This window comes from Marmota monax, unplaced genomic scaffold, assembly GCF_021218885.2.
Source record: "Marmota monax isolate L192 unplaced genomic scaffold, Marmota_monax_Labrador192_F-V1.1 WCK01_AAM20220418_F8-fsc00404, whole genome shotgun sequence".
NCBI classification, from domain to species: domain Eukaryota; kingdom Metazoa; phylum Chordata; class Mammalia; order Rodentia; family Sciuridae; genus Marmota; species Marmota monax.
In genome coordinates this window covers 571,178-584,299 of record NW_026694380.1, presented here as the reverse complement: position 1 = coordinate 584,299, position 13,122 = coordinate 571,178, and the positions used below count along the sequence as shown (strand labels likewise).

Below are 13,122 nucleotides of genomic sequence, written 5' to 3'. Positions count from 1 at the left end.
GGGGGGGAACCACAATGATTTTTCTGGCCATGTTTCTGCAACAAGCCCAACTGGTGTAAATCTCCATAGACTGCCTTTCGTCATCCCTCCTCCCCACCCACTCGCTTCCAAGATGCAAAGAGCAAATAAAAAGAGCAATAATCGCTATGCCTTAGGTCGACCCTGGAGGTGGAGTTTCCTCCTGGCGGGTGTGTATGTGTGTGGGGGGTGGGGTTGTAGCTGAACGCTAACCTGCCTCAGAACTCCAAACACACCACCAACAAGCATACATTTCCAAACCGACCTGCCAGAAATGAGCAGTTAAGTCACCCCTTCCTGCTCCCAAACCATTTCACCTCCTTAACCCTGGAAGAAGGTAGCTATGCATCCCCCCTACTCCCATCTCTCTTCCTCCAGCCAGATGAGCTATCCTCAAATTATAGACCTGAGCCTCCTACTTTACTGCCGGGATCTCAGGTTCAGACTGTGTACCCTGGGAACTCTTCAGTCCATCTCACGTCTCAGCTTTGCACAATTCTCTCTCACACAAGATTCTCTCTCCTAAAGAGAAACTAGGGCCAAGGATTTGGGAAAAGATGCTGGCACCTTGCAGGGAGCTGAGGGAAACTAAGAAGACCTGCCTGGGTGAACCAGATGTAAAGGGAACTTGGCACACTGAATCCAATGAGCACCTGCTGGCTTCCTCCCACAATATAATCACTACAGTGAGCCTTGGAGGGGGAGACTCTAGAGAGTTCTTTCTCCCTCCTTCCTTCCCTAAGTCCCACCCTCCTTGCCTGGTCTTGCCTCCTGTTTCCATGACAACTCCAAGGGAGCCTAAATTGGGGGCTTGAATGCCAGGGTGAGAGGAGGAGAGAGGTGGTCCAAGAACAGAGACGAGTTGGGGGACGTCTGAGGCTCTTCCCCCTCCCTTGCCTCGGTCCCTTTAAGCTCCCCCCCCCTCCGAGTTCCCTCCGCCCCACGCCACAGTCTTCATCTCTCCATCTCTGTGCTGCTGCCGCTGGCTGCGCCATCCCGGACCCAGACTCCGGCGCCAGCCAGGGGCCACTGACTCCAGGGCAGGGACGCTGTCCCAGCCACACTGCAATCATGACATCGGAAAAGTCAGGTAAAAAATAAACAACAATAACAACCCCCTCCCTCCATCTTCTCCTCATCCTCCCCCTCCCTTGCCTTAACCCCCTTCCTTAGCCCTCCCTAGTGAGTGTTTCGGTTCCATTCCCCTTCTCTCCAGCTCTCTACACCCCCACCCCCTCCTCTATCTCCCACCCTTTTCTTCCTTTTCTCCTTCCAGTCTCAGCCTCTGCCCCTTGCCAACAACATGGGTAGGAGGGCAGGTTGAGAGGTTAAGGGAGGTAAAGAGAAGCTTAGCATCAGCCAGGTACTGCAGGGATAGCATCACTTGAAGTGACAGATGGACAGTCAGTGGCTCACTGGCATAGATACATCCAATGGGAAATATGGAGACATGATCAAATTGGGGTTGTCAAGGGAGTCAAATTCAAAAGACTCTTCTTTATGGGCACTAAAAAATGGCCCTGAGGTTCCCAGAGAGGCCAGGGCAGAGTGGAACATGTCATCCCACATGTGTGTATACAACTACTGAAGTAAGCACATGTGAACACAGTAATGCATGTTTACACATGTGCACCATAGGACTAGCTCAGGTAGGCCTGTCCAAAGGCAGCCATAGCTTAAAAGTAAGATTGTGTCTGTCTGTGGGTGAAAGCTGAGTGCGTATTGCTTAAAAAGAAGAGGAGGAGGGGAGAGTTGTGACCTCAAAACTAGATTGAAGGGGGGGAGGCAGATGGCCTAGATACAACCCCTCTCCTGACCCCCAAATGAGAGATGACTTCTTATCACCTCCCTCCTCCTCTCCCATTACCTATCTCCATCTCTGACTGTCTCCTTCTGATCTTATTGCTGTCTTCTCTCCCCACTTACCCTTTCCTTGGCTTACTGTCCCTAGGCCTCCCGGACTCAGTTCCACACACTTCTCCACCTCCATACAATGCTCCCCAGCCCCCTGCAGAACCTCCCGCCCCGCCCCCACAGGCAGCCCCCTCGTCGCACCATCACCATCACCACCACTACCACCAGTCTGGCACCGCCACCCTCCCGCGCTTAGGCGCAGGCGGCCTGGCCTCTTCCTCGGCCACAGCTCAACGCGGTCCCTCGTCCTCAGCCACATTACCCCGGCCCCCCCATCACGCCCCGCCTGGTCCGGCCGCCGGGGCTCCCCCACCCGGCTGCGCTACCTTGCCCCGCATGCCACCCGACCCTTACCTGCAGGAGACTCGCTTCGAGGGCCCACTTCCCCCGCCGCCGCCCGCCGCCGCTGCCCCACCCCCGCCGGCGCCTGCACCGACTGCTCAGGCTCCTGGCTTCGTGGTGCCCACGCACGCGGGGGCGGTGGGCACTTTGCCGCTGGGGGGCTACGTAGCGCCCGGCTACCCGCTGCAGCTGCAGCCCTGTACTGCTTACGTGCCGGTCTATCCGGTGGGCACGGTGAGTGAGGGAGCTGACTGGGGCCTGGGAAGAGGGGGGCACAGTGGAACAGCACTTGAAATTGGGGGCACACCAGGAACTGAGGTAATAGAGAAATAGAACCAGAAAACCAGGTTGTGTTCTGGAGACACGTCCCAGAGAGAGAGAAGGGGCTAAGAAAAGGCTTGGAGGTGAAGGACCTGGGGGTCCGTTGGGGTCAGAGGTCAGGACCTGAGAGGGGGAACAGAGAGATCAAAAGGAAGTTTGAAAGAAGGAAACCCTCTGGAAGGAGGGAAAGAAATGAAACCTGGAAACCAAGGGGCATGAGGGAGGGGAGGCCAGGGAGGTGTCTGGAGGGAAGGAACAGGTCCCAAGTGAGGCCAGGACAGTGCCTGTGGTCCGTAGCTAGTGGAAGAAAGCGGAGATATCCAAAATGATGCAATGAATGGAGGAGAGGAACCTAGGCGAAATTTATGGGTGTCCTACAAGGGCAGTGGTTAACCAGTTTCTTTGAGAAGCAACGGATAAGAATTGTGCTATTAAAACCGACTTGCCAGAGGCGGGACGCTGGTGGGTTGTAGCAAGTTCGGAGCAACATCCCTCCCCCAATTTTCCTTTTGCAGCCTTATGCAGGCGGGACCCCAGGGGGAACTGGAGTGACCTCCACTCTCCCCCCGCCGCCCCAAGGCCCAGGGCTGGCCCTGCTGGAGCCGAGGCGCCCTCCACACGACTATATGCCCATTGCAGTGCTGACCACCATCTGCTGCTTCTGGCCTACGGGCATTATCGCCATCTTCAAGGCAGTGCAGGTGTGGGGAGCCGGGGTTAGGTTTACGCCGTTATTCTTAGTTCTGGGAGTGTTGGGCCTTAAGGGGACCATATTAAAGGAAGGCTGGGGCATGCTAGAGAACAGCGACACTCTAACCGCGCTCCTCCACCCCTCCCCCGCAGGTGCGCACGGCCTTGGCCCGCGGAGACATGGTGTCTGCGGAGATCGCTTCACGCGAGGCTCGGAACTTCTCCTTCATCTCCCTGGCGGTGGGCATCGCAGCCATGGTGCTCTGTACTATCCTCACCGTAGTCATCATCATTGCCGCACAGCACCACGAAAACTACTGGGATCCCTAAAAACTCCCTCTGCCCAGCCCCACTCTGCGCCCCTCAACCTCCCAGACTCGTTCTGCAGTCAAGCTGCGGACCCAATAGGCGTCCCGCACACCCGCCTCTGGGGCAGCCGGACTTCCAAACATCCTAAACTCCACCTCCACGGAATCTCTGGCCTTGCGAGCACGCTCCTAATCCAGTTCCTCAGGAACCCCTACAAAACCCACAACCCCAGGGACGCTGCTTCCCGGGATCCCTGCTACAAGTCGGGCTCCAATACCCCATCCCATCAAAGTGCAGCGCCCCCAGCCGTGCTCCCTGTGCTCCCCAGCCTGGAATCTTGTCTCCAAAGTCCCACCTCCTTTATAGGCTCCACCCCAGCTCTGACAAAACCCCGCCTTCAGGTCGGCAGGCTCCGCCTTCTTTTCCGTCTCTACGGGGCGATTCAGTCAGGTGATTGGGTTTGTGGCTTTAGGCCTAGCCCACTGACAAACAGACTCTTCCCCTTTTTCTGGCCAGAGGGCTGCGACCCGGGATAGCCATGCCCCCACGCTCTCTCCCAATTTTTGCCAGTACAGTTTCGTTCTCCTCCACTTGATTCTCTTCATATTTCCCCCCAAATTCCAGAACTCTCCTTTAGTGATTTTTGGAATGTGATTTGGGAGATTTCTGGTTTAGGACCCTTCACCCAGAAGAAAAGCACCCATTCTCTGTAAATACTCCATTCCACTCATCTTATTCCTGGGCAGCCGGGCTGAAGGGAATCCCAGGATAAGAACCTCCCAATCCTGGGAGGACTCCGGCCCCCTCCCTGTTCCCGTTGGCGGTTCTTGCCTTGTTCTGATCTGTGTGTGCGTGTGTGTGAACTGAAAGACGATATTAAAGAGACTTACTGGATTTATCACCCGCAATTCCAAAGACTCTGGCACCACGAAGATTTTGCCCTTTTGATTTCCCTCTTCACGTCTCTCCATCTCTTCGGGACGGGGGTGGGGGGCGGACTGACAAAGACAAGTGAGAGGAGACAGACAAATATGTGGAACAGAGAATTGGTCCTTGGGTATCCGCCAGGGAAGATAACGGATGCCATTCTCTTCTCAATGGGTCTTGCTTTCCCCAAGGCCCCGTTTCCACTCCTTACTAGGCTGGGTTTAGGGCTTCCGAGAGGAAAGTTTTACAAGGAGACGCAGAGATCTAGCCTCAGAACTCCAAGAAGGCAGGAGGAAGGAAGGTGGCAGACCATGGTGAAGAAGTTGGTTGAGGATAGGGTAGGTAACAGGGGCAAGGAGGAGATGTTACCTGCCCATAATTGTTCCTGTGTGCTGGAGGGTGGCAAACAACTTGCATTAGAGCCCCACCTGAGGGGACAGGGGAAAGAAAGAATGCAGAGAGCTTTGGAAGCCCCAGAGAGGAGGTCAATAGTCTGGAGAATTACCTTCTGCTTTCCTGAAGTTAACCAGGAGGCCTCTGTGTTGGGATGCAGGGGAGACAGGAGTACTACAAGGAATGGGTTTAGTGTCTTTCATTGTACATCTGAGGACGGGTCCTACCCTAAGTCTGCATCCATGAAACATGCAGACACCATACAGCATGCTGGTGAGACACCTGTCTCGACAACAGGTGCAGCCCTGACTTCATGGAACTTACTATCTGTAAGGAAAGCCATGCACTGAGATCAGAGACATGGAAGGAGGAGGAGGTGGGGCATGGGTATCATGGGTTCTCCTTGGGATAGTTCAGGTTTAATGTGTCTTCCTTTTTTGTATTGTGTTGTTGTTGTTTTGTTTTTGTTTTTTTCCCCTGGTACTGGGAATCGAATCAGGGCTGCTCTGAGCTACATCCTGAAACTATTTTAAAATCTCATTTGAGACAGGATCTAAATTGTCCAGACTGCCCTTAAACTTGTGATCTTCCTGCCTTAGCCTTCCAAGTTGCTGTGGGCCATCATGTCTGTGTTAATGCGCCTTCCTTACCAAACTTCCTCAAAAAGGAGTCCATGTTTTCAATTTCCATTTCTTCATCCTCTAATCTTCTGTTTTTCTTGAACAGAGGAGTATTGCTATCAGAGATGTGTCTGTGTCATCTTTATTTCATACTATGTCTTGACTCCTCAAAATATTCTTTCACTCCTTGATCTACCAAAACTTCTCTCTCACATGACATCCAAAGACCAGAGTTTACCTGGACCAAAATCAATGGCATTTTCACAGAATCTGCCTCTCTGTACCCTCTCATACCTCTTTTCCTCCTCTTCTTCTGCCACCACTGCTGCTTCTCCTCCTCCTCCTCCTCCTCCTCCTCCTCCTTCTTCTTCTTCTTCTTCTTCTGATTGGACCAGAGGTGCTTCATGCTGAGTAACATCTTCAGCCTTTCTTATTTTTTATTTTCAGACTTGGTCTCACTGAGTTTGTTAGGGTCTCCCTAAATTGCTGAGGCTGGCCTCAAATTTGTGATCCTCCTGCCTCAGCCTCCTGAGCCACTGGAATTACAGGTGTGCTCCATTGCACCCAGCTGGCCTTAAATTTAATGATACTCCTGCCTTAGCCTCCCAAGTAACCTGGATTACAGGCATGTATCACAGTGCCCAGGTTTCTTCTTGCTTTTTCTCCTCCGTTACCTAAGTGACCATGTGGATTTTTTTCTTCTCTGGGACTTTCCCTTAAAAGTTCATCCCATCAATATTGTTGGTGTGTGTTTGTTTTGGTGCTGAGGATTGAACCCAGGGCTTTAAGCTAAACACATGCTATTCCCCCAAGCTCCTCACCCCAGAGATTCCAATTCTAGCCATCATCTCTAACCAAATGCTGCTCCAACCTGTCCTGTACAAACATACATTCCTCCAATGTCTGAGGGACATAGTCACATGGACCATGCTGCTGGTCATCTAAACTCAACATGTTCCAAACCAAGTTGATGAAATGCCACCAAAAACCCCATCTCCTTTAATAGCATCATCTTGTCAATCACCCTTCCTTACCTGAAAACTTGCTGCCTTCATCATTCTCCTGCCTTACTTCTGGTGTGTTGTCAAGTTGAATAAATTCTACAGCCACAATATGTTTTGAATCCACTTTTCCCCAGTCCTTGCCAGAAACATTACCTCATCTAGGATCATCGCAACAGCTCCCCAGCATCTCTTCCTACTTCCTACGTGTCTCTCTATTTCAAGTCTCTCTCAACTCTGCTATTAGATATAACTGCATTGCTCAACAGTCTTTTGAAAAGCTAGCACAGTGGCATATGCCTGTAGTCTCAGCTACTCAGGAGACAGGAGGATGTCTTGAACCTGGGAGTTTGAGACCAGCCTGGGCAACATAGCAAGATCTCACCTCAAAAAAGTGGGGGAAGGGAGAGGGTGTAATTCAGTGGTAGAGTACTTACCTTGGGTGCCCAAGGCCCAGCAGTTCAAAATAATAATCATAGTCATAATTATATGTCCTGCATGATTGTGGATTGTTTATTCAATTATTTAGAAATTTTCAGTCTAGCCTTCAATTACTTCCATACTTAAAATCATTGAACTTTCTCTGTTCAACCTCATTTGCAACCAAAATGAATTATTCATCATTCCTACCCCCAGGTCTTTACCCAGCTGTACTCAAATCTTAGACTTCCTCCTCCAATCTCTATTATAAAACAAACTGCAGCTTGCCATGAGTTTCAGACCACCTCTAGACTTTTGCTTATCATGTTCTTCCCCCTTCACATCTGCCTCTCTACTTGGGGTCAAGATTTTCCTGCCTTCAAGGCCCAGATCAATTTACCACCCCACCCCACCCCCACCAGCAAAAAGGTCTCAGTCCTCTGGGCTGGATTAAAGCAGTGGGTCTCTCTCTCTCTCTCTCTCTCTCTCTCTCTCTCTCTCCTTCCCAGGGGTGATTAACCACTGAGCCACATCCCCAGGCCTTTTAAATATTTTATTTAGACACAGTGTCTCACTAAATTGCTTAAGGCTTCACTAAATTGCTGAGGCTGGCTTTGAACTCAGAATCCTCCCGCCTCAGCCTCCGGAGCTGCTGGGATTACAAGTGTGCACCACCCCACTCCTGTCTTAAAGAAGTGGATTTCTAAACAGAGCCCCAGGAACTCCTTGGAGCAATTCTTAGAGCCAGATTCACATTAGAATCATCTAGGGAGCATTTAAAAATCCCAAAGCTCACTAAACCAATTAAATCAGAATCTCTGGGGATGGGACTCAGGGTCTAGGCAAGTTGTTCACGCTGAAGCTGGCCTCCTACTTATGATCCTCTTCCCTGAGCCTCCCAATCTGGGATTACAGGAGTGCACCACCATGCCTGGTGACAGTTAGTAATAGTCTTTTAAAGACATCCCCAGATGACTCCAAAGGGCAGCCAGGGTCATCATGGGCTTCAAGTCATCTCAGGAACTACTTAGGAAGAGGGGAGAGGCCAAAACGTAGCTTGAGTCAAGGCAACTTTCTTTAGGAGAAAAGTATCTAGGTCTGAAACCCTCCCATTCTACCTGTTTTTGGTGGTATTGTTTTTTTGTTTGATTGGTTTTGGTACTGGGGATTGAACCCAGGGGTGCTTACCTACTGAGCCACATCCCAGCCATTTTTTATCATTATTAATTTTTATTTTGAAACAGAGTCTCCATAAGTTGTTGAGCCTAGCCTCAAAGTTGCAATTTTCCTGCCTCAGCCTCCTAAGCCACTTGAATTACAGGCATGCATCACCACACCCGAGCCCCACCTGTTTTTTTGATATATAACACACCTTATCTTGTGAACTACTCAAAGGCAGGAGCGAAATCTTGTTCATCTTTGATTTTCAGTTCCTCATCTGATAAAATCTGTTTTACTAATCTTAGAATGCAATTGCATTGAAAGTAATTAGGCAGAAGGAGAAATGAGTAAACATGACTTCTCCCAGATCTCTTCACCTCACCTAAACTCCTCCCTGGAGAGGAAATAAAAAATGGTATTCCAATTCGATTCTACTCCCACCTAACTTTAACTCTGTCTGCACATGAGGCCCTTTACTCTTGTACCCCTACTGACAGATTCCATCCTCCAGGAGAGTCTGACCCCCTTTCATATCTACTTGGGTGTTCTGATTCCCCCATGACTAGATTCTGGGTCAGCATTCCCATTCACTCATTGAGAATTTGGCACATATTGAATGTGGGTCCTGTAATCCAGTAATGTTCTGCATGCATGCAGCAGCTGAATTTGGCAGGTCGGATCTGATAGACAATAAAAACACTCTCTTGATATTAGATAGCATTTGTTTTATCAATAATATGAAAGCAAAAGCAAAGATGAGAGAGAAAGAGAAGAAAACACATCACCAGATCAGGGGAAACACCTGAGGTCAATTAGTTGGGGAGTCCCAGAGCAACTTTTCAAGGTCCCAACTGAGAACTTCTCAGGCAGAGCATCCTCTCCACTGCTGAGACTCCAAAGTCTTATTCCCAGTGGGGCTCTTTAAATACAACTAGAACAAAGAAACCTCTATTCTAACAACCTACATAAGCTAGTGATCTCCTCAAGGACACTTCAACCCCCAAGGACTGGAGAGATCCCTGAGGGAGGGAATTTAGCCTTGAAATAAGTGAATATCTCTGAGTTGTCATGAGTAAGCCAGTCCCACCAATAATTCAGTATTCTATAGATGTTCCATCAAGGATGCGCAAAGTCACAGCAGGCACATGGACAGGGAGGATCTTTAATATTTTCCTTAACCTTAAGGAAAATATTAACTATTAGCTACTCAGAAGGCTGAGGCAGGAGGATCTCAAGTTTGAGGAGAGCATGGGCAACTTAAGGAGATTCTGTCTCAAGATAAATAAAAAAGGGCTAAGGTTGTAATTCCACGGTAGAGTGCTTGTGTAGAATGCATGAGGCCCTGGGTTCAATTATTATGGAAAATACAGGAAATCATGGCACTGGAAAGAGACACTCAGTGCTTGGAAATGTAGAGAGCAAGGTTTATTCTGTACCTGTGCAGGCTCAGAGGAGTCTTTTCCAAAGGCTTAGCACAGGCTTTTGTTCTCAGTATTAAGTACCAGGGATTGAACTCAGGGACACTTAACCCCGGAACCACATCCCCAGCTCTTTTTAATATTTTATATAGAGACAGGGTCTCACTAATTTGCTTAGGGCCTCATTAAATTGCTGAGGCTAGCTTGGAATTCATGATCCTCCTTCCTTAGCCTCCCAAGCCAATGGGATTATAGGCATGCGCCACCACGCTTGGCTGTTCTCAGTATCTTTTTTTTTTTTTTCCTCTCAGTATCTTTTATATAGTACACACTTTCCGGTCTCAAGACTATCTCACACAAGTAGCCTTGATTCCTTTTTCCCTCTTTCCAGGCAGCTCTGGTTCCTGCCACAGCTGCTGAGCAAGCATGATTACAGAAGCAGTAACTAGGAGGTTGCGGTTATTAACAGAGATAAAAAGAAAAGAAACATCTTAGGAAGGGGTTGCTGCTTCACAATCCCTAGTACTACAAAAAAAAAAAAGAAAAAAATATTGGCACCTGGCTCATGGCTCACTGTCCTGTAACTTCACACTTTTTTTTTTTTTTGTGATGCTGGGGATTGAACCTAGGGTCACACTCATACCAAACAAATACTCTACCAAAGAGCTACATCCCCAGTCTCTCAGTCTCTCATTTCTTTTCTTTTTTTTTTTTTTCTTTCTTTTTCTTCTTCTTCTTTTTTTTTTTTTTTTTTTGGTGGGAGGCAGGGCAGGGGATACCAGGGATTGAACTCAGGAGCCCTCGGCTACTGAGCCACATCCTCAGCCCTCATTTCATTATTTTTAATATCTTCAATATCCATGTAGATCATTCAGTTCTCTGGCCAATTCCTGACCTTCTTTGCCTCTGACAATCTGATTTTCCCTGCTCTCCACCATTCCCCTGTATCATACCTTCAACTTGGTTGCCACCAATAACAACCAAATTTCCAAAAATTTAATCCACAATTTTTTCATGCCAACCCCCAGTATCCTACTCAACCCTATCTGGACTTCCCATGCATTGAATCACTTTATGCATTACTTTTGTGTGGAGAAGAGATTGAACCAAGAGGAGCTCTACTACTGAGCTACATTCCTATATCCTCAGTCTCCCTTTTGTAAATTAGTTTGTTATAGTTATTGTAAGCAAAAATAACCAAAACAGTTTTAGCACCATAATGAAAGCACAAATAATTAAGATGGGAACAGACTTCATGGACCAGCTATGCCTTTTACTCAGCAGCAGAGTCTATCAGTCAGGCATCGGAGGGGCTCAGTTTTTTAGAAAATGGCCCCCAGGAAAAGTATGGGTTTATACAGGTTACATTGGGAGGTGACTTAACAGGACATGGGCAAAAGGTTGCTAACTTTTGGAACTTGTTTTTGCTGGGCACTGTTTTTACTGGGCAGTGGGTTTTTGGTTTTTTAAAAAAATATTTTTAGTTGTAGATGGACACTTTATTTTATTTGTTTATTTTTATGTGGTGCTGTAGATAGAAATCCAGTGCCTCACATATGCTAGGCAAGGGCTCTACAACTGAGCCACAGCCCCAGTCCCACTAAGCAATGTTTTCACAGTGTTCAAATGCTTATCTTTTCCTCCAGGAGTCATTGTATTGTCACAGGGACAGGATTAATGTGTAGTTTCACTGCCATTGGGAGAGAATTTATTTGGGAGAGGATCAATACTTGTCTTCTTCCCAGGGACTGCTATTTTTGGATTGATGGTTATCTCCTTTCCAGGGTTTGTTTTGTCACTGGGAAAGAATTTATTGGGGAAGAATCAGTGTTTTGGCTTCTCCCTCCCTCCCTCCTCCTGGGTCACACACTGCTTGGGGGTTGTCATTTCAGGCTGTCGGTTCCATATTTTTCAGTTATACATAACATTGGGGTTAATTTTGATATAATTATATAAACGTAGAATATAATTTTCTCCAATTCCATTCCCAGTACTTCCCCTTTCTATCTCCTCCTCCTTCCCCCTGTTTCCTTTCCTCTACTTTATTGATCTTTATTCTATTTATTTGTAGTTTTAAAAATTAGTGCATTGTGGGCTGGGGTTATGGCTCAGCAGTAGAGCGCTCCCCTCACACATGCAAGGCCCTGAGTTCCATCCTTAGCACCACATAAAAGTAAATAAATAAAATAAAAAATTGTGCCATTCATATAAAAATTAGTGCATTGTGGACCTAAATAAAGGTGTAATAAAATCTACCATGGTACATTCATATATGTATATAGGAAAATTAGGTCAGATTCATTCCACCCTTCCTCCCCTTTCCCATCCCTCCTCCCTCACCCTGAGTCCTCTTCTTCTCCTCAATTGATCCCTCTTCTTTTTTTTTTTTAATTTTTTTATTGTTGGTTGTTCAAAACATTACATAGTTCTTGATATATCATATTTCACACTTTCTTTTTTTTTTTTGACTGTTTACTGATTTTTAATATTATTTATAATAATATCATTTTTACATGAGATAGTTCTTACATAACCACCAATTCTGAGTCTCATTTATTTTGATAACAAATACATTTATGTATTTAGGTAATACATTCTTGAATTTTTTTTTTTTTTTTTAAGAGAGAGGTGAGAGAGAGAGACAGAATTTTTAATATTTATGTTTTAGTTTTCGGCGGACACGACATCTTTGTTTGTATGTGGTGCTGAGGATGGAACCCGGGCCGCGTGCATGCCAGGCGAGTGCGCTACCACTTGAGCCACATCCCCAGCCCCGGTAATATATTCTTTTAAATAATTCTCATGACCTACAACAGGATACCACAATATGTATTTTGGCAGATATTATTCTAATTTATACAACCTAAAAAATTTGTTATAAAAAACTCTGGATGAAAGCTTTATAATGTTTGATAATTATTCAAATATTTTACACAGTTTATATTGTTCTTACATATATTTTATGTATTTTCTATAGTTTTTCTTATTTCCTCATTAGGATTTCACAATATTTTTTGTGAGCCCCTCAAAGGCAAAAGTTGGTCAAAATTTCACATTCTTTAACTTGAGTCATTAATCCACTTGATTATTATCTGTATCATCTAAATAAATATCAAAATCTAAATCAGCACCACTTTCTTCATGGCTTTTGCAGTTTCTTGTATGTTTGTAACTTTCATTATTTTCAGTCTTTTCTGGATCTTTATTAAACGGAATAACAATGTCTTCTTTCTTTCCACATTTTGCACAAACTTCAAGCTCAGAGGCACATGGTCTACACATTATGTGGTAAGAATCCTTCACTGTCTTTTGTAAACATTTAACACATTTTTTAGGTTTTGATAATGGTTTGTATTTGTTGTATTTTACACGCCATTCAAGAACTTCTTTACAGCGCTGACATACTCCATCGTGAAGTTTTTGGTTAATTTTCTTGGTCTGGGCACTCTTATCGAACTTGTCATTTCTGAAGCTAAATGTATTCTGATGCTTCTGAGGCCTGGAACGAGCCACGTTGCCCTTCTGGGAACTCATCCCCGAAACCACAACCACCTCAAGTAGAGTGTACCTAAAAAGTTGCAGGGAAGA

At 46.6% G+C, this 13,122-nt stretch overlaps 2 protein-coding genes across 4 annotated transcripts; one reads left to right on the top strand and one right to left on the bottom strand.

Annotated features, from left to right (window-relative positions):
- Position 1: 1 nt before the first annotated feature.
- On the top strand, positions 2-4,502 carry Prrt1 (proline rich transmembrane protein 1). Of its 3 annotated transcripts, XM_046467846.2 has the most exons (4): positions 2-1,108; positions 1,970-2,508; positions 3,111-3,296; positions 3,439-4,122. In XM_046467846.2, exons 1-4 carry the CDS (start codon positions 1,090-1,092, stop codon positions 3,613-3,615), a joined length of 921 nt encoding a protein of 306 aa, XP_046323802.1. In that variant the 5' UTR covers positions 2-1,089; the 3' UTR covers positions 3,616-4,122. The 3 variants fall into 3 exon arrangements, with proteins under 3 accessions (XP_046323802.1, XP_046323803.1, XP_046323801.1); XM_046467847.2 differs by lacking the exon at positions 1,970-2,508 and having other exon boundaries at positions 14-1,108; positions 3,439-4,502; XM_046467845.2 differs by lacking the exon at positions 2-1,108 and having other exon boundaries at positions 1,115-2,508.
- Positions 4,503-12,058: 7,556 nt separating this feature from the next.
- On the bottom strand, positions 12,059-13,122 carry LOC124109364 (uncharacterized protein C9orf85 homolog). The gene has a single exon (XM_046467945.2). The coding sequence runs from the start codon at positions 13,066-13,068 to the stop codon at positions 12,607-12,609; it is 462 nt and encodes a 153-aa protein (XP_046323901.1). The 5' UTR covers positions 13,069-13,122; the 3' UTR covers positions 12,059-12,606.